The sequence below is a fragment of the Apis laboriosa genome, unplaced genomic scaffold, assembly GCF_014066325.1.
Source record: "Apis laboriosa isolate Shangri-la unplaced genomic scaffold, ASM1406632v1 scaffold41_cov147, whole genome shotgun sequence".
NCBI classification, from domain to species: domain Eukaryota; kingdom Metazoa; phylum Arthropoda; class Insecta; order Hymenoptera; family Apidae; genus Apis; species Apis laboriosa.
The window spans coordinates 568469-589074 of record NW_025223220.1 but is presented as its reverse complement, the minus strand read 5'-3'; the positions used below and the strand labels follow the sequence as shown (position 1 = coordinate 589074).

Here is a 20606-nt window from a genome sequence, read left to right as displayed (position 1 = left end):
ACGGTGCGCGAAAGCGAGCGCGAAAAGGAAAGCGAAAGAAGTTGCTCGTCGAAGCGAGAAAGTGAATCAACATATGTAGCTACCCGCGACCGAACATGTCTCCTTGTTTATATTCTTTCTTTCTCTCTTTATTTTCTTCTCGAGGCAAACTGTACCAGGCTCGATTGCAATTGCAACACTGCTTACGCGTTTCAACGGTTCCTGCCTAAGTTGGCAACAATGTTATTGTGAATTTCAAAAAATAATGATTATGGCAGAATTTTTGTTGATACAACATAAAAAATAAATAAAAAAAATCAATAAATCGAAATATATCAAGATAATTAATACCATTATTTTGAAAATTATATTATTAGATTAGTATATTAACTGTTTTCCAATGCTACGTAAATATATTATAAAAATTGTTATTAAAATGTTACTATACATAAAAAACATTTATTAATATTCATAAATTATGATATATCGCTAAAAATCTAACAGTTCTAAAATGTATGGTTATTCAAAAAAATTTTTCAATTTGTTAGATAACTATAGTTTATAATAATAATAAAAGTGCAAATATTCACAAAATTTCATAAACTGAATTTGCACGTATTATAAACACTATTTTCGTAAAAATCTCGTATAAATATTTCTATTAAAAATAGATTGCGTAAAACGAGCTTAATTAATCTCATTAGAAACAAAGATAACTTTGATATTCTATTTCTAAACAAATTAATACATGTTGAAATACGCTTTAATCGTTGCGTGTTTATCATCACGCGAAGAAACATAACGTGTTGAGCTTACTATAGAAACATAAATAGTGATACAATGTTACGGTTGGAAGAAGATCGGTGATTTCGGTTAACGTGTTGTTTATCGTTATCGAATATCATTCAAATGCAAACAATGGAAAGACTGTCAATGTAACATATAGTTAACGCGTTTCTCGGTCATAATTGGCGATCATTCTACATTCACCTCGCTACTGCTCGAAGAAAACTTTCGCTGGAATATATACGTAATAAAATTCTTGCTCCTCTCTCTCTCTTGCTGTCTTCTCGGCGTGAGAAGGGAGCACTCGAAAAGAGTTTATATCACGGATCTGGTATATCTATACTATCTTTGTACATCTGGTAAAAGAGAGGTACACTACTTAAAAAGGGCGTGGTGTGCTTTCTCGTGTTCCACCAGGATAAATCTATGTATAGTAGAAAAGATATTGTGAAATCGGTCAAGAGTTAAAGTTTATATATTCTAGAAGCGAACAAGTAAATTGACCATAATATGGAAAGTAAGGAATTTGAATTTTGTTCAATAACTGTATATTTGTACGATGTATATGTATTCATCTTACCATGTAGAATTAATTTTAACTTTATAGTATGTATTTAACTCATTAAGAATCAATATTAACGCAATATTTCATTTGTAATTTTTCTTCAATCAATATGCATAAATTCATCAACCATATTGTTTAATATTGTTTAATATTAATCCTAAGAATATGCTTAATATTTTTTTCCATGCTTTGCATGTTTCTTCTTCCAATTAATATTAATAAACATTACTAAATTCTAAAAATTTGAATTATTTATAATATTATGTAAAACAAATTTCATTATATACAGAAATATTCTTGCTTGTATTTATTTTGTATAATAAATTTTTCATATGATATCATTATGTAATGTAATGTTTTTATTTATGCAAAATATTTTGACAAATTGCATAGCATATACTTTCTATAACAAGATAAAAGAAGTTCCATAGCAATCTAGAAACATTCTATAACAAAATTATATAAATTGAACATCTTATTACAATAAAATTACTGCTCACTAAATTTTATTATTTAAAAAAACAGACACGTTCTCAATTTCAATGATTTTAAAAATCAAATCAAATCAAAATCAATATTTTATTTATATTTAAATATATAAATATATATATCTATATACATATAAATAATTTCGTAATATTAGTAAATAATTTTCATATTGGATTCTTCTTTTGATATAATCAAACTTAAGCATAACAGAAACACTTCTTGTTTTTTGACAGTCTGTTTACATTCACACATACATTGATCTCTTTGTTTCTGTATCATATTTCATGAATTTAAATACACAAATTCCATCAAAGTCTTGCATAGCTATAGGAAATGTCTTTAAAAATTTTATTTCAGTATTGATCTGGCTGGTCAACGTATCGTGTTGAGCTTAAGTATTCCAAGACTGAAGTTATTATAAGCTTGGTCATTCCTTCGGATCCATGGAATGCGAAAGTAAAATATAAAACAACCCTTGGACGATCGAAATTACAATGATAGCGACCTCAATAGGTATTGCATGTATATAGTATCTTGTCTGCTAAATCAATTGACGACCCTATTTAATGCTTTCCTCTTTTATAATCTTATATCTGGATTCTACGTTTTATTTTATTCTTATCATAACATATTTCTTTTTTACGATATATACAGAATGTTAAAGTGTTAAAATAAGGTCATTTTATTCTATTTTTACTTAAATTTCATGCAATTTTTAATCGCTTATAATTTAATAAATAAAATCTTAACCAACATTTTTGTATATCAACTTTTGTTTTAATCTTTAGAAAGATGTTCCACGAATATATTTTTTACATGTAAACCCATTTAATAGAAATATGTCAATAATTTATATAATTTAAAATATGTATAATAAAAAGTTTCAAAAGTAATTGTTATAGAATAATGTAGAATATTGTGCATGTAAAAGCACACTTTATAATTTATTAATTTTATTACATTAAGTGTACAGACATATAGTTTTGTTCAAATATATTTTTACGAGCATCATTGTTCACAGAAAATGATGCAAGAGACACACGTATTATATCATTATTATTATATTGCACAATCTTTAAATAAAAAAATATGTATCTTTCGAATAGAAAATTAATAATTAATCCTTTCAAAGAATTATAAATTATTTATACAATACTTCTTTCATTAAGCATAATATAAATATGATAATTTACAATTTTTCAAAAGAATTCGGTGAAAATGATGGTCAGTTTGTAAAATATTTCGTGAAAAAAAAAATAATAAAACCGTGAAAAAGAAAGTGTAATGAAATCAAATCAACGAATCAATGTTTCGACTTCTAATTTTGTGGATTCCGCTCGATACCATTACATGATAATGCTGATATTATTCTACATAGAGTGAAATTACTTATTTTCTTCGAAACTACTTGATTATTCAAGTTTTATCGCGAAATGAAACGCTCATCAACTTCAACGAAGCATTTTAACTTATTATTATCACGCTTCTTTTATCATCTTCATTATATATTTTTATTTTAACTTCTATAATTTTATCGAATCTGATTTGATCTCAACTTCAAAACATTAATTTTTATGACAAGATATAAATAACGCTATTTAATGTTTAATACAATTTATTTAAACGTTTACGATAATTAACGATATTTCATTTTAAGTATATACCTTTCATTACCGAACAATCAGATAAAAAGATAATTAATTACCTGCACACATAAACTTATTATTGTCATGAGAATCGAATTAAATTTCATACGAATCGGTGACCGTAACTATCGAAATTCTCATCAAAATCTCTACTTCCATAGCTGCACACTGTGTTATCTTATGTCAATACTCGCATATCCCTCCACTTGAGATAAAATAATAAACTTGTCCTATTTCAATCAAAAGATTTCCCGAATCGAGTTGAATCGTTGTTGTACACACATTTATTATCGATTTATATTTCAAATTTAAATAGAAGATTATATTAGACATAAGTAAGTAATGAGTTGGATGACAATGAAAATTAATTAAAAGTAGAGGTTAAAACGACCGTTAGAAATAATATAAAATACATACTCACGAAATTTTAGCTTTAGAGATAGATTCTTACTTTAGAGAAATTTATCTAATTCGAAAAATGTTAATTTTGATGAAAATTTATAGAACATAATGAATTTTATATGAAGCAATTTTTTTTAAAGCAGAAAAATCTCTTTGAAAGAATAAAATGTTTAATCTACAAAGATATCAAATTATCTTCGTCAAATGTCAATCAACACGATTGATATTTTCTGACAGATTGGTCACAATATCTCAGACTAATGAAAATGAATTGATATTTGTTATTATAAATAAAATGATGATAAAATTTATTATGAATAATCCTTCATTGTTTGAACAACTTTTTACTAAATACTAGAATCCAATGTTAGATTCCTAATGATGTTGAGAAGCAATCAAATTTCCAGAAATGCATTTCGTCAAAGAAAAGACTTGATATCTGTCAAAGTAAATCGTACACAAAAAAAACGAACTGATTTGAATTCGCTCGATCTATAATCGATCGATAAAATCGATTTCACTGACGGGACCATGCATGTGATTTCTAACAATATTTGAAAAAATCAGATCAATTTAATTCAATATCAAACATATACTGAATCGTTTGATTCGGCGCAATTATTACCATGATTTTTAAAATTATAATTAATATTTAAAATTTTATATTTCTTTCATATTTTAAATACAATTTTTATTGGAAATATTTTATTTTACAATATTAAAACTCGAAAATTTAATATTATACAAACTTTTGCTTTACCTCATATGACGTTATATTAATATTAAAAAAAAAAAAAAAAGAAAAAAAGCATCGAAAAACTCAACTCAAAATAATACATACATGTCACTATAAAATTTTTTTATAATAATTACACCAGTATTTTTGTAATTTAATTTTAACACGCGTATTTTAAACAATTTTATTTACAGCCAACATTCGAATTACTTTCGAATGAGCCAGTGTATACACATACAGTCGACTCGACTATACAATAATCGCAAAACCTCGTGAAAGAACAGCTGTACGCACACCTAAGTAAAATACGTATATATCTTCGACGTGTTTTCACGGGCAGGTAGCAACTTGTTCTCCTCGTCTCGTTCGCAAAATCGCGTGAATAAAAGTCTTCTTAAAAGGAAGGAGACAAGAACCGTCACGAATATGCGTACTGTCTTTCATGGACGATGCACAGTTTCTATTGTTCGAGGCACTAGTATACACGCGGACAGAAAAAGCGAGAAAGGCGGACGGCTGGCGTGAGACGTTAAACAAATGAGAAAACAGCAGGTAGAGAAGTGGAAAGAAAGAAACGATGAAAAAGAGAGAACGCGCGAAAAAGAGAGGGGAGAGGGGAAAGGAGGGGATATTGGGCAAGGAGCATTGGGCAGCTAAAGAATCGAGAAGAGAGGAGGAGAGGAGGAGGAGGGGGGAAGGAGATTATCGACGGGGGATCGCGGCGCAGGAAGGAGAAGAAATAAATAAAGGAGCAAAAATCGAGCGAGGTGAAGGAATGCTCGGCCTTGGCGCCTGCTTGGAGGCTTTGCAACTTCTGTCCATCCGAATGAGAAGGCTAAGGATAGAAGTCGCATCGTGCAGCGTAAGAACGGGCCTTCCACTATTCGTGTGGGAGTATCCACTGGGACAGCCGGTCGTGACAATGAAATTGGCGGACAATGAAAAGGACACAGGGATTATACGGTACGATCGTTCAAATACTTTCTCGAATTCTACTGCGAAAATAATCAGACGTTGGTTACAAGCGGATATTTTTTTTTTTGTTCACAAATTTTAGTGTTATATTTTTATCGAGATAAAAGACAAAGAATAGGAAACAAATAGCAGAGAATTTTGAAACGTATACTGAGATAAATTAAAAATGTTGTGTAAAAAAATGCTTTATATATATTTAAACAAAATTTTAAATTTTGTTCGTATTTTTCGAAATATATTTTTTTAATTGAATTTCGTAACGATATGCAAGATATTTTTGATATATATATGTTATTTTTAAAATTTTTTTAATGTAATATTACTTTATAGAATTCGAATTAGAATTATTTCAAATTCTGATAAATTGAAATGTTGAAACGAATTTCACAAGATGCTACACCAGCCTAGCTTCTAACGCTTTCCGTGGAATACTAAACAACTGTTCTTTTTCGTTTCGGTGAACCACATTCGAGCCAGTGCGGTTGTCCAAAGAAACACCGGAGATAGATGCTTAGCTGACAAGGAGCCAAAGGTATAGAGTAAGTACGTATACGTGTTATCGAATTGCTAACAGATGCGTCGGTTGCAGTAAGAGAATATATTTATAGAATTGGTATATTTTCGTGGTAACGCGTGTGATAAGTCATTCCGATCGTATATTCGATTGTAAATCACATCTTATTGATTTTTCGAACGTATATATATATATATATATATATTCCAGACGAAATGAAATAAAGATTGAGCATCGTCCATTTTACACAAACATTTCCTATCTATTTATATACATACGAGTTTCATAATTTTATCTATGGTATTTATCTAAGAGAATTCTTGCATTCTTGTTATTTTTAATGTTCATTAGTCGCGATAATCATCGAATTTGATTTGATATTTTATCGAGCCGATAACCATCTGACGTTTATTAGATTCCATCGCCAATTCCGCCGAAATTTATGCCGACAGGTTTAATAACGAGTATACGATGAATTTAAATTGAATGCACCAGGGTTATGTGTCGAAAACAAGCATTTTGAAAATGGCGCGCTTTCCAAGCATTTCGTAAATGACTAAAAGGAATGCGCGAACATAGTAACTTCTTCAATAGTTCAAATTTACCGCTTTAAGTTTATAACATTAAATAAACCAGGGAATAATAATTTTTTATATTACACTTGCCACGCATCAACGATTCTTTTATAAATCGAAACGGTATCCGGAACCGCAATTGTGGGAAACTATTTACCCATGGATCTTTCTCTTTCTTACTCTTTTTTACTCGATTCGCCGTGACGAAAAATCAGAAATACAAGAGAAATATCGTTTTCATTTTTATGCGTTCTGTTGGGAAAACAATGCGAACGAGGACAGGAAAACAGCTTACGAAACTTATGGAAATACAAAAATCCATCTTCAAACGCGCAATTGAATAATTGAATTTCGTGATGTAGTATCGAATATATATATATATATATGAAATATTATAAAATTTTCTTCCATATTCTTGAATTCATTTTTTGTTCGAGCAAAGATAATCATTTTTTTTTAAATTTTGATTTATTCTTCGATTGTTGAAATTTTTTTTAAGAGATTAAAAAAAAAAACAGTTGGATAACTAAGACATGGATTTTTTAAAATCTTTGAAAAAATGTATTCATTTTTTTCGGATTATGATTTTGTGATTAGTTGATGATGATTTTTTCATCACTTTTTGAATAAATAATTGAAAAATGAATATAACATAGATTGTAAACGTCACGATATAACAAATTTTTTTAAAATAAAATTGTTGGAAATTTAATTTGAATTTTAGTTTTTGTCGCGTATATATTGATCTTTTGATGATAGAAGATCTTAAAAATTTTAATAGATACGTAGTATCTAACTCCAAATCGATCAATTTTTCCTTGCCTTTCCTATATTATATTAATATAAATATTGCCTTTGATAAATTAATATTGCCTTTTCCTATATTATCATTACACGAAAGTGGAAGAAATGATTATTTCTTTATTCCTTATAATTATAACAACTCGATGCAACAATAATAAAAATAATTGAAAGGAGGAAATTCTAGGAAGTCAGATTAACAGTAAATCTGATAATATATTTATTTGCACAACACAGTTATCCTTGTATAATACGCAAACAAGCAATAATATACATCCATTTAACCAAAGAAAACACCGAGTTCTCAAAGTAAAATCAGATTTACGATTTAAATGATTTTAAGCTTCTCGACGATCGTTAATTAGGCAAGATTGTTTTAATGCAATTACTACCGTCTACTACCTGATTTACAAGAACCAGAGGCAATATAAGCAAATGTATAAGCAATAGTGGATATATATACCCCCCTTTACCCTTACCAAAGTAATTAAAGAAAACTACACTACTCTGAGATAAAACTTTATTCCAATCATTTTTATATACGCGCCATTATAATCTTCTTATCGCAACATTGGATTATTAATTCGTTTACCTGTCCTTCGTTAACCGGGATATACAACCATTATCGAATCAATATAATTTTGTTTTATACCTTTATCGTTCCTTCCAATATAATTTCATTACGCCGAACGAATCCAAAACAATAACAATAACTCGAAGACTTGAATTTTTCAAGCGTCGATCGATCGTTCCTCTCCTCCACGCTGCGCAAATCGGGTATTCCTCGAGTGTTCCTTAACACTTATTCTCGCTTCCGGGGGAAAAATATTTCTTGAAACCGCTCTGGCCACGATGCGTCGCATCTTGCATCTCGAGACGCTCGATTGCAGGTAGCGGTGCACAAATGCATCGTGACACAGTTTAAATGGAGAGAAAAGCGGGGAAAAAAGAGGAATATATATATATATATATATATATATATATATAAGAGGAAAGAAAAGAAAGGAAATTCTAAAAAGCATTACTTTGAGCTTTCGAGGGATGTTCATCGAAATCCATCAGGCGCACGATTTTTATCGCCGAGTGCCGGAGTGTGGCGCACTGAGACGCGGCTCGCTCGCCTTTTTCCCCTTTTTTTTCCCTTTTTTCTTTTTTTTTTTTTTCGATGGCTTTCAAGTATCAAACGCCACCGTTTTCCGGGAGAGGCTGTGATTTGGAACGAGATGAAAGAAACACCAAAGAAAAAAAAATAACGACTTGCGTGGCGGCAATCAAGACAACTTTTCGAACGATCCTCCTCCGGAGAGGCGCGGTTGTCGAATGACCTTACGGCTCGAGCGTGATTCAAATGCAATCATTCCAAGTTTCTTAACTAGTACGTGCTAGTGTATGATTCTTTACCTAGAAAAGAAAGAAAGAAAGAAAGAAAGAAAATTTAATTTTGACAAGTCGATGTTTTGTTTGTATGCACGAAGGTGAAACGAATAAGTCGATTCTCGAAAAGCATTTTGATCACGTGTCATGTTACGCAAGTTGCTGTAACTCGTAAACGATTTAAATCGATATACGCGATATGACCGAACACGCCGAAGGCCGCCTGTGTGTTCGATTCGATTTCAAGAAACGTACTTCGAAAAATGAAAATCCTTGATTACTTCTCACTTCAAATTGATTCTGGAGAATTTTTAAAAATTCTTCGTTAAAGAGTTAAGATTTTTACTCGATTTGAGGGATAAATTTACGGTTCGTCTTTTAACTAATGATGAATAAGCGAGATTATCTTAATTAATGCATATTCAAAAAATATGAAAATGTCATGAAAAAAAAAAACAAATTTTTCGCCATAAGTTCTGATAGTTCCAATCTTACCTAATCTGAGAAGGTTTTCTTGCCAATGAGATCATGAACCGATTCCAACGATGCCAAAAAATACTATGACAAAATCATTAATGGAGCATCGAAGTATAAATTTACAATTCTGGTTATTTGTCGTACATCGTGTGTTAATTTAAGCCGTAAAATTAATGCTCGCCCAAGAGCTGTTTTATTTCTGACTCGAACTTTGGCGTGAAAGCAACTTCTCGCGAATGAATCTTAGAGACAAGACACGAGACAAAAATCTCTTTTTCCGCGCGCGATATCGTTTGAATTTCCCGCGCGTAACTTTGCGTGTGAATTTTCAACAACGAGTTTTAGGCAAACTTGTAGCCGTGATATCGATCGGTAATATAGAAATCACGTTTTTCCAGGCGAGTATTTCGAACAAACGGAAACCTACGCTATCGTGACAAATAAATCTTTCGAATGCGATCTCGCCGCTCGATTCGCTTCAATTCGGTATCGATTATCGATTGCTAGTCGAACCGAAAGAGCGGTGCTTCGCCAATAAAATAGAAAAGTCAACCGTCTCGGTCCAACGAGCATATGGCGACGAGTGCGTGTTCCGTCTACCATAATTTGCTTTCAACATCCTTGATCTTTATCTTGAACGCTGCATGCTGTTTTCATTTAATATCCTTCGCGGGCTTGAGTAAAAATAAAACAGAAAATGTCGCTATTTGCAATTTTGACGCGATGCTAGCGAAACCAGCGACATTTAAACATTTTTCAATTTGTCCAACTAGCGCGAACTTTTTCTGAAAAAGTACGAACACGCTGACCGAGTTTTATTTAGTTGTTAAAGGAATTTTTTTCAATTTTCAACTCGTTACAGTGTACGTTTGAATGAGAATAAATGGATATATTTACGAAAAGTCGATTGTGAAACGAATACGAGGAGAATGCGTAGTGAGAAAATTGGTTTAAGAGATGTAATAACGAATTTGAACTTTAAAAAGTAAAAAAAATAAAAAATAAAAAATAAAAAGTGAAACATTCAAGCTATAATATTCATTTAAATATATTGTACATAAATAATTACAATGTTATTCAAAATAAATTATAGATATATATTTTTTTAAATATAAGAATGTTTTTATCTCAATAAACTTTTAAATTAATTTTGCACATTTTTGCATATTTTAAATATTTAATTGCAAAAATATAAAATCTCTGTTTTGATAAGTATCAATTTCGCGCTTACTTTCCTTTCTTCTTTTTTATTATTATCGTTAATCGCATTTAATTCTTTACAAACAGAATTCTGTCCCATGTTAATATCTAAAATTTGTTACATGAAGGGATTATATTTTTTAATCAATAAATAAGCATTAATTCCATAAATTATGCAGCCAATTATAATTATATAACTCCTACGTATTTATATATATATGAAATTTGTATTTCTCGCCTACGGATATTGCTGAAAAAAAATGAAATTTTATATTATATTTCGCCCACATCAAAATAAAACAAACAAAATTTAATTAAAGAGAGCATAAATTAACGTTTCTAATTTCAAATATCAATTTTAAATATCACAATGTTTAATCTCTACAATAAATACCCAAAATTTTCATCATATAATTTCATTAATCATTCAATATAAAATTTTATCAATAATAAATATATCAAATCCCGTTGGAAAGATAACAAATTTTTAATGATGATTATACAAAAGAATATTGTCAAAAGATTTAATCGATTCCGAGAAATCATTTGATCGTAAATGAAATTTGTGTTAGGCAAACTCGTGTAAAGATTTCTAATTAAATAGCTTCCATTCTTGAGATTAATAAATCAGACCTATAAAATTTCTCCACCGAACCCGTGACATTGATTTATTTCTTTTCGATTAGCCAAATTGTGGATGCATGCGGTATACATATATCGAGAAGAGAAGTTGAGCTCATTCGCAGAGGTTGTAGATCAGAAGAGAATTACAAACAGAGCGAGAAAGACACAAAATGTAAGAGAGGAATGGGAGAAGAAGAAGGTAAGAGAGAAGTGAGAAAAAAGGAGAGGGATAGGAACAGGAGCGAAGCTAGAGAGAGAGAAGCCTGATAGTGCGCCACCGTACGCCACCACGTGCATCGACCGAGGTCTTTGTCACTGGATACCACCGGTAGAGTCGGTCGATTTCTCTCCCTTTGCTAAGCTACTTTTTGCACACAATGTCCCGGTCCGACGGCCAACCAATCTTATCTCGCGTATCGAGCGATGCTCTGATCAAGATATCAAAAATAAAATTTGCCAGAATCGATAATTAGTCGCGAAAACGAATAAAATCTCTATTTCTTTTTTCGACAAAAAAATTCACTATTTTAATTGATCTCTTGCATATATATTATAAATAAGAATGAATAAAATTACAAAGCGAAATCGGTCAACTGTGCGCAAAGGATTAAAAAAGCAAAACAACTCAGAGACGAGGAATAATGTTTTTAAAGAACGCGAGGCAAAGAAAAATTTCCCGATATTTATCGGACTGATGTTGGAGTCACAACAGAAGTGAACAGCGATGACATCGAAAGCACCTCGAGCGCGATTCTCCACCGAGGCAAATAATCGAGCAGTTGTGGCGATGGCCAGACTCGCTTTAAAAGCATCTGACGATGTCAGTGATGGACATTTATTGACACAACATTCGCGGATCGTAGCTGCCCGCAATGGTTATCGACTGCACAATGACGGATATCCACTGGTCGAAGAAAACACGTGACTCAATCCCTTTTATTCATTCTCTTTGTCTCACACACACAGCATCCATCCGGCTGCGCCGCGCAACCAGACTCTCTCTTTCTCCATTCTAGCAAAACCAATTGCACGCTTCTCGATATAACTGGCCGACCTACCGTCCAAACTAATTACAAACTACGTTTTCCATTGAGAAACAAACGTTCACTCGCTGCTCTCCGATCTCCGTTTATTATGGATTTTTTGTCAAAGAATCGTGTCCAAGAATTGTAGGAAAGAAACGAAAGCGAAAAATTGCACGGTCAATCTTCGACGTGCTTCTTCGATACCTTCGGGACTCTTCGACAATCTTCGTTCACAGGTTGTCAACTTTCTGGTAAGAATCCAGTACGACGTTTTTTCGTAAAATAAAATTATAAATTTTTTTTAATGCTAAAATTATTAGATTTATGAATTCTCTATTTTTGTAATTTATATTGATTTTGATTGATAAAAGAAATTATAATATTTTTGATTATAGATACTATTACATATTTTTATTATAGGTATTTTCAATATTATTCTGATGTTAACTTATAAAAATTTGAAAATAAAATTAGTATCGAAAATAGAAACGCAATTTTAATTTTTTTCTATCTATTAAAACAATTTTTATATATGAATTTATTATTCATTATAACTGATAATTATATATTTTATGACTACGGATATAAACGAGCGAGCAACGCGTTAATTATGAAATATTTATGCAAAAATGTGAATTCCAGACATCGACAATTCCATGATTTATCGAATCAATGATACAAATACGCGATAAATATTCGACTAATGCAATGACGAGGTTGCAGTTCCCAAGGAAGCCTTACCGAAGAGATTTGCATCATTCAGATTATTCAATTATGCGTCCGTTATGTTTTATCCTTTTGCATAGTGTATAGATAATAAAATCATTTAATTTATTTATTCACATTTATTTGGATTATTAAATTAATAACAAAAATTCTAATAATTAATGTCTATGCATACCGCATCAGATGGATACACAGATACGCATTTTTTCATGGTACAACTGATTATGACTCATTGAAACAATAGGAGAAAACAGCAAGGCTTACGTTTCAATTAAAACTTTAGCCTTGTACGTCAGAGCAACCATGTTCAGCTTCCTCTGCCTGTAAACTAAAAAGTTTTGTTTTCTGCCGTCCCACTCAGTACAAAACAATCCTTGAAAATAAATTTTTTTCAATTCACAAAGTAAAAACAAAAAGAATGGCCTATTCAAAATAAATTTTTGGAGAAAACAATCCAAATCTAATTATTTAAAACAATTTTTATTAATAATAAAATGTAAAAGAGTAGCACAAATTATCATTCGTCTAATTTATGATAAAGATAATTTGATGACCCGAAAATTTTTGTCTTTAAATTTAAATTACTAAAAAAGAGAATTTTGTTTTATTAACATTGGAAAATTGTCAGGAATTTTAAAATGGTTTCAAAATGATTTAAAATTTGAAAATAAGGATAAATTTATGTTTGTATCGCGTCTGAATATAATAGTCACTTGTATCGAAATTTAATTATCGAATATAACTATAGATATTTACAAATTCTCACTTTTCCCATAAAAATGCCAAAAATAATACATAATCATTTATCTCATTTATGCCAATATCCATATATATTATAAAATATCGATTATAATTCTATAAAATTCTATAATACACATCATCGTCATCATATGTGAATATATAGAAGTAAAATAAATAATCACAATTATTTTATTATTATCTAGTTATTTATAATAGCTATATTATAATTATTTGAAATAATTTTTTTGAGAATTGAAAAACTACATATGATAACACATAATTATCTATAATTATATATATATAATTACTTATAATAATCAGTAATTATAGGTAATTACTAACATTTTAACTTGTAAAATGGAAATTCATTAAAATAAATATAAATTCGTGTTTAAAGGAATACCTAATCTTACCAATTAGATAATAGTACCAATAGTCGGTTGCTTTTTCATCGTCATGACAACCAGGTTAAAGAATATCGGAATCACGAGGATCTAACCTAACTGCAAGCATAACGGCTCTTGTGTCACGCTACTTCCCTTTCCCTGTTTTCTTCCCCTCGCAAACCATGTCGAATTGGTATATTGCATTGCTAGGACAACAGAGAAGACTCTTGATTAAACGAAACGCAATTCACGAGATTCAAATCGCGATTCAATGGATCCTGTAACGTTTCTTACTTTTCTCGCAATATTTAACCTCTCTTCTCATTCCCCCCTTCCTATTCTCTCCGGCTGTCTGTGAGCGAAAAGACAGTATGGCGGAACGATCCCGGTATCGTCGTTCGTCACGTGAACTTTTCTGTCAACTTTCGAATCAGTCTACTCGTAGCCATTCTCGTTTGCACACGATTGATTTCCTGAAACCAGCCAGCAAGGGCTCCGCACAATCCTCGTAGGTATACACGCGCATATCTACACGTTTGCACGCAGTACATATATTGAGGCAATAAGAGCGACAGAGAGCGAGAGATACGCGAGGGCAAAAGTGCGATAGAGAAAGGGAGAGAAGAAGCAAAGGGGGAAAGGACAAAGCGTCGACGCGCTCGAAGTTCGGGCGTACCTCCTATCCCGTAGAAACGTGCATACATTCCTCTTTCTCTTTCTGTTTCTCGGTCCGGCGTTTTCTGTCTCCGATACTCACAGACGTACGTCCCATCTCTTTCTCTCATTCCAGAATACGTGCAACATCGAACACACATACATACACACACGCACGCGCGCACGTATCGCGATGCCAGTTGCACGCGTTTTTTCCTCTGGCCGGTTTTCTACGCGAAATAAAGCATGGGCACAAGATCAAATACGCAGGCAACGTGTATGTACGCGAAGCTCATTATCAAGCGATTCGAAGCGAGCATGACAGTCGAGCACGACGAAAACAAACAGTCAAGGATGAAAGGGTTAACGCGAGGACAGGAGAGAGAACATGAGCATGAATATGAATACGAAAACACGATGATCGAAGCGTGAGATGCAGGAGAACGAACTGCATATTCGCTGCTAGAAAAAAGCCAGTCTTTCGTATGGTGAGCGACATACAAAAAAAGGACAGGGAATCGCTGTCGAACGACTTGAATCGCGAGAAAAAATAAAAACTAGTCACTTGCTTACCCTACTGCCGGAAAAGTCGTGTAAGGAAACATTCTTGGACGCGGTCACTTCCAGGATCCTCGTCGTTTGGTTCTCAACCAGTATCTCCTTAGTTCCTTTTCTTCTACCTTCTTTTTTGCACTATGTTTCGATGTCACAAGTTAAACGAAACACACACAAGCACACGACTTGATGTAGGCACACAAGTTCAAGGTCGTGACGATACAAATATAATATAACCACGCTATGCACGATCGTACGAGTTCGTTCTCGGTACCGCCAAAACAACCACGACCGGCTAATCTTCGCGAAACCACACACCAGCCAACTGCCGAGCGTTCGAGACAAAGGGACTGTTATGCTGGTATTCGACTAGCGTTGCCTCCGCAAACGGAGGAACGAAAGAAAGGAACGCCGTGATGACAGCAACGACGAGTTGCCAGTCAAGACCGGCTTTGACGCGGTAACAGCACCCACGATTGATAGGACGCGAGTCACCGCGAGACCGGAAAACACGAGAAACGCACGCCGGCTACTCTGTCTCCCTCTCTCATGCACTCTCCTTCTTTCTCTCTCACTGTCTCTCCCCCTTTCTTCTTTCCTCGACAGTTTTGTAGGTTAGTCCAAACGACCGGCCAGACGATAACGGCGTCGCTGCGCGTCTCTCCAGTCCTCGCACTTCACAGTGTGGCAGCTGTGCGCTCGCCTCCTCGATTTGTTGGTGGGGGAATCGTCGAAGGTGGAGGGGATAGGCGAAGGGATCTCTAGCATGGAGAACCGACCGCACGGACCGACGACGAGTATAATGTCGGGGGAGGGGGGATTGGCCGAACCAAGGGATACACTGCGAAGTAGGGGTAGGTTAGGTTGGGACACCTGGAGGGAGAAGCGAGCGCACCCCTATGCGAACGCGGCCGTGGCGCGTACTACGAAACAGGCGCACGCACACGGAGAATGTACGCCGGTTCGCCAATTCCTCTGCCCTTCGCTAAGAGACTCCACGCCTCGTGCTGTTCGACGCGGTCGAGTCCAGTCTTTGCAGTGGTGCTCACTAAATACTTCCCAACTTCGACTAACCGTTTGCTTTAACGATGCTGATGAATATCGGTTTTCCAATTCTATACGGTTCACAAGTGGCAAAACTTTTCCTATCCCGTTAATAACATCTATTATTATTGGCATTGTCTATTGATTTATTCATCATTTCATCAAATAAACAAATGAGTGTTAACAAAATTCATCATGCATGTATTTATTACAATGTGATTGTTTCTCTGTACTGAATAAAATTTTAATAGATTTTAAATCGGGAAAAATGAAATGTATAAAAATTGAACGATAAATATATTATCCGATGTACGTCGAAGTGTTAGTAGTTTCGCTATTTCGAAACTGTATAAACTTGCGTTTATTTTGATGGCACGATAGTAGATGACCAAGATAGTTATGTACGTCTATCGCACACATATATATAGAGAAATGTGTTTCTTTTGCTTTCAAGCCCTTTTACGAGGACACTTCATTTGCTGAGGGCTCTCGTGTTCGTGCAACGAATTACATTGCTGGAGACGAAAAGAATTAAGAATTCTAATTGATGACACGCTTTACGCTCGTTCGAATGTATATATCACGCATTTCTGCTAGGTCGCTTCTATTACCGACATATTCCAGATTTCGAGGTCGTGAATCGAACGAAAATGTGAAAACAGATTTTTAGGTTAACTTTTTCTATGAATTTTTTCTCACATCAATTTTCAATAAAAATAGAGAAATTTGATGTTATTTCAATATTATTTAGACTCGAATTTGTTTCGTTATGAAAATTGATTCACCAACAAATTAAATATGATACTAAATTCATATTCGGTTAAAATATTCAATGTTGTATAAACGTAGATTCTATGCCAATAATTCCTATACTTATTTTCTCCGAAGACAATACAGTTACTAGAACGCATAATACGCTTTTCCGGAAGCATTGTTCGTTCGTTTTTCATGATCGCGAGGAAAAACATTTTTACAAGAAGCGATCAAGAACGCCTCGGTATTCTCGACCGACACGTGCGCCTTGACACAAAGGGACGTGGGTTTGATGGGGAAATCGACATCAGACGAGGAACATTATGATCCAACGCCATAACTTATGTAACTGTATAATACACATGGTTCATAGATATATAAAAGGAAGAGACTAAACAGAGGAAATGAGTGGGAAAATAATGCCTAACATTAGATAGATATATTTTTTCAGACTCTACTTTCTTTCGACAGTACGGTTATACTGCCTTTTTCGATTTTCTTGGAATATTACCTTCAACAAAAAAAGGCTATATTTGTCTATGTACCGGCGTATACCTAACTTGTCACTATAAATGTGATTGCACTTTTTCTCAGGCCTAATCCCTTGTACCGTTCGCCGTCTCTCTGCTAGAGAAACGTACGGTGGAATGTCAAGAGGGCAGGTCAGGATCGAGACTAGCTGGCCGGTCTCCAAATCGCTATCCAGATTCTGGACGTGCGTGCCTCGACCCAAGGTAAATGTGTCGGCGTTATTTGATGACCATCCGTCGGCAAACTTATGGGACATAAAAAGGCTGCGAATTTTATATCGCAAAAAAATATAATCATCTATATGACGTAGAATCAATGGACGTGGATGAATGGATCGAGCATTCCCGATCGAATATGAATGAAAAATAATCTTTATAATTTCGTTTAAAAGCACGATTCTAGATTTTATTTCGAAAATCCGTGAATGAAGATCGAACAAACGTATTGTTCCCATTGTCGATATATTTTTCATTCAATTCACGGATATCGATCCGGTGTCCATCGATATTACGAATATCGATACGATATTCAAATAACACGGATACACGTTCTAACCAATATCTAAATGGTGCAAATGTACAATATCACGGCTTTAATCTCGCGAAGTACACACCGTATTTCCGTATAAACTCATTTATTTCCGTATGTGTAATTATTTAAAGAATCGTTTTTGCGCTTCTGTGACGATATCACATCGATTAATGATTCTCGTGGTAAGAACGCGAATTTTGGAATTGGAAAAAAAATAAAAAAAATAGAAACGCTAGATGGATCTTCGACGTCTGATGGGAAGAAGAGAGAGAGAAAAAGAGAAAAGAAATACGATTTCTAGATTCGACAGGGACAAAACGCAGGAAGTACTCTCGGACTTCCTCATCCGGGTAACATGAAGCTCGTCGAGGGCGAGGAGACAGCTGGGGTGAGTGACACAGTCGTAGTGCTTCTGACGTCGCCGGTTGAAACCTGTAAGTACTCCCCCGTTTCGTTTCCTGACTTCGAGACACCGCGGACGCGCGATTTTATTACGTAAATTGAATTTACACGACACGATACGATACGATACGACTTGGCGCGCGATCGATTCGCAAGCGCCATCCTTCGGGAGATAACTTCGCGAATCGAGCTAACGAAGTATGCTCGTAATTGATTTCTATCGAATGGATACCCCGAGGACGTTAAAAGCTTCGAATCGTGGTATCCGATGCGAGGTATTCTCTTTGGGAATGTTCCGATTTTGATGAATACGCGATAAGGAAGTTAGATCGATTTTGGGCGAAGGATTAATTACAATAATACGAAGGGGTGCACGTGAAAACATTGTTGCAATTTTCTTGCGGTAACGGCGTTATAAATAAGGATTTAAGCGACGCGGTGACAGTCAAAGGTGAATGTGTGTATATATATAAAATAATATTATATATATAAAAAAATATTTATATATATAAAATAATATTGTATAAAGTATATATATATATATTTTAGAAATATGAATTTATTTGTAAGTGATTGATAAACAATCTCAAATGTTATATCGTTAAATAAGTTCTGCGGTTATTTTTCTTGAAATATTTTATCTAATGTTTTCTTTTATTTTTCGTAACGTGTATCAAGATATCAAGTTTGTTGATCAATTTTATTGTTTGGAATTTAATCAGTAGGTATGGGTATCGTTAAATATTTGCATTTTTAATATGATATCATTTAAATTAATATACATATCGATTCAAAACTTTAAACAATTGAATGCAATTTAAATAGTTGTTTTATTGATTGTTCTATTATGAAACAGAGTTATAATTGTGCTTCAATTCAACATCTAATATGCTTCTCTTATGCATATTTAAGATAGAAATAGATTGTACGCTCTATTTTTCGTATCATGATATGAAATCAAATTTCTTATAATTTCTATTTATTTGTTTTACTTTCTAGTATTCCTTAATTTTTCTATCTATTTTGTTAAAATATCTAATATAAAAAAATTATTGCTAATAGAGTTTTCGAAAAGATAACAAAAAAAAAAATAAATAATTAATCGTTAATGTTAAAAATTTAAATCGAGAAATATAAATTAATGAAAATCAATTAATAATTTTAATTACGATAATTTTAATTTTGCTTTCTTCTCGTGAATAAGGTATGTTGAATTTGTTATACCAATCTTTGATTAATATTATTTTCAATGAAGTTACACAACACGTTAAAAATTAATTAAAAATTCATATAATTCATATAATTTTCAACGATCTAATATTTAGTTTTTAAACTTTTTTCTTTTAAATTAAATTGAAAAATCTCTGAGAACTTTTTAGAGATCTAGAAGCACTCTAATTTATTTTTCTTCATAAAGAAAGAATACAAAATTTCAGATTTTTTCAGACGCTTCCAAGTGCCAGAATGTTTTAATAATTGAAACTGTTAATATTCAATTAGCAAGTATTCGAATTTAAATTATTTGAAATTCATCTCGTTGAAATTTTGCACAATATATAGAATATTGATTTTAAGTGAGAGTAAAATCAATCTTCAAAATTTATTTTTTTCAATTTTGAATACAATTTCAATTTCAATATTTTTCACAAATACAGATCGACAACAGAGCGCTAAAAACAAAACATATTTTTAATTTAAAATTCTACTTTATCTCGTATTACCATAGAGATATTTAAAAGAACGAGACGGGTATTAAAACTTCTGATATCATTTCCTTAAAGTGATATTTTATCAGAAAAAAATTGCTTCATGAAAAATTCATTTTACTCTACATAAATATAAACTTTTAATATAATCAGAATTTTCGAATAAGGTGAATTTCTTATATAAAATAAGGTTCGAATATTTTAATTGTTGCTGACTGTATAAATAAATATAAAAATATTACTTATTTATTAAGTTTAATTCGCAATTTAATTCGCGTTAGATAAAGCGAGGAACAGAATGCAAAGATGGTGTATGACAGAGACAGACTCTATTCCCATCTTTTGCTTCATCCAACGCATATTTCAATTGTTTATAAACTTAATAAATAAACTTTAATTAACTGGCATT

General features: G+C 32.7%; 1 protein-coding gene across 7 annotated transcripts in view; it reads right to left on the bottom strand.

Annotated features, from left to right (window-relative positions):
- LOC122716049 (RNA-binding protein Musashi homolog 2) overlaps positions 1 to 20606 on the bottom strand; it is a 190594-nt gene that overhangs the window by 38195 nt on the left and 131793 nt on the right. For 2 of the 7 annotated variants that reach the window (XM_043938752.1, XM_043938749.1), the window contains exon 1: positions 15249 to 15869. The exons of the other annotated variants lie outside the window; for them this stretch is intronic. Coding sequence is in view for 1 of the 2 variants with exons in the window: in XM_043938749.1 (XP_043794684.1) it covers positions 15249 to 15280 (32 nt within the window). In the remaining variant the exon portion in view is untranslated. Of the gene's footprint in view, positions 1 to 15248; positions 15870 to 20606 lie in introns of those variants that run through there. 7 annotated transcript variants of the gene reach the window in all.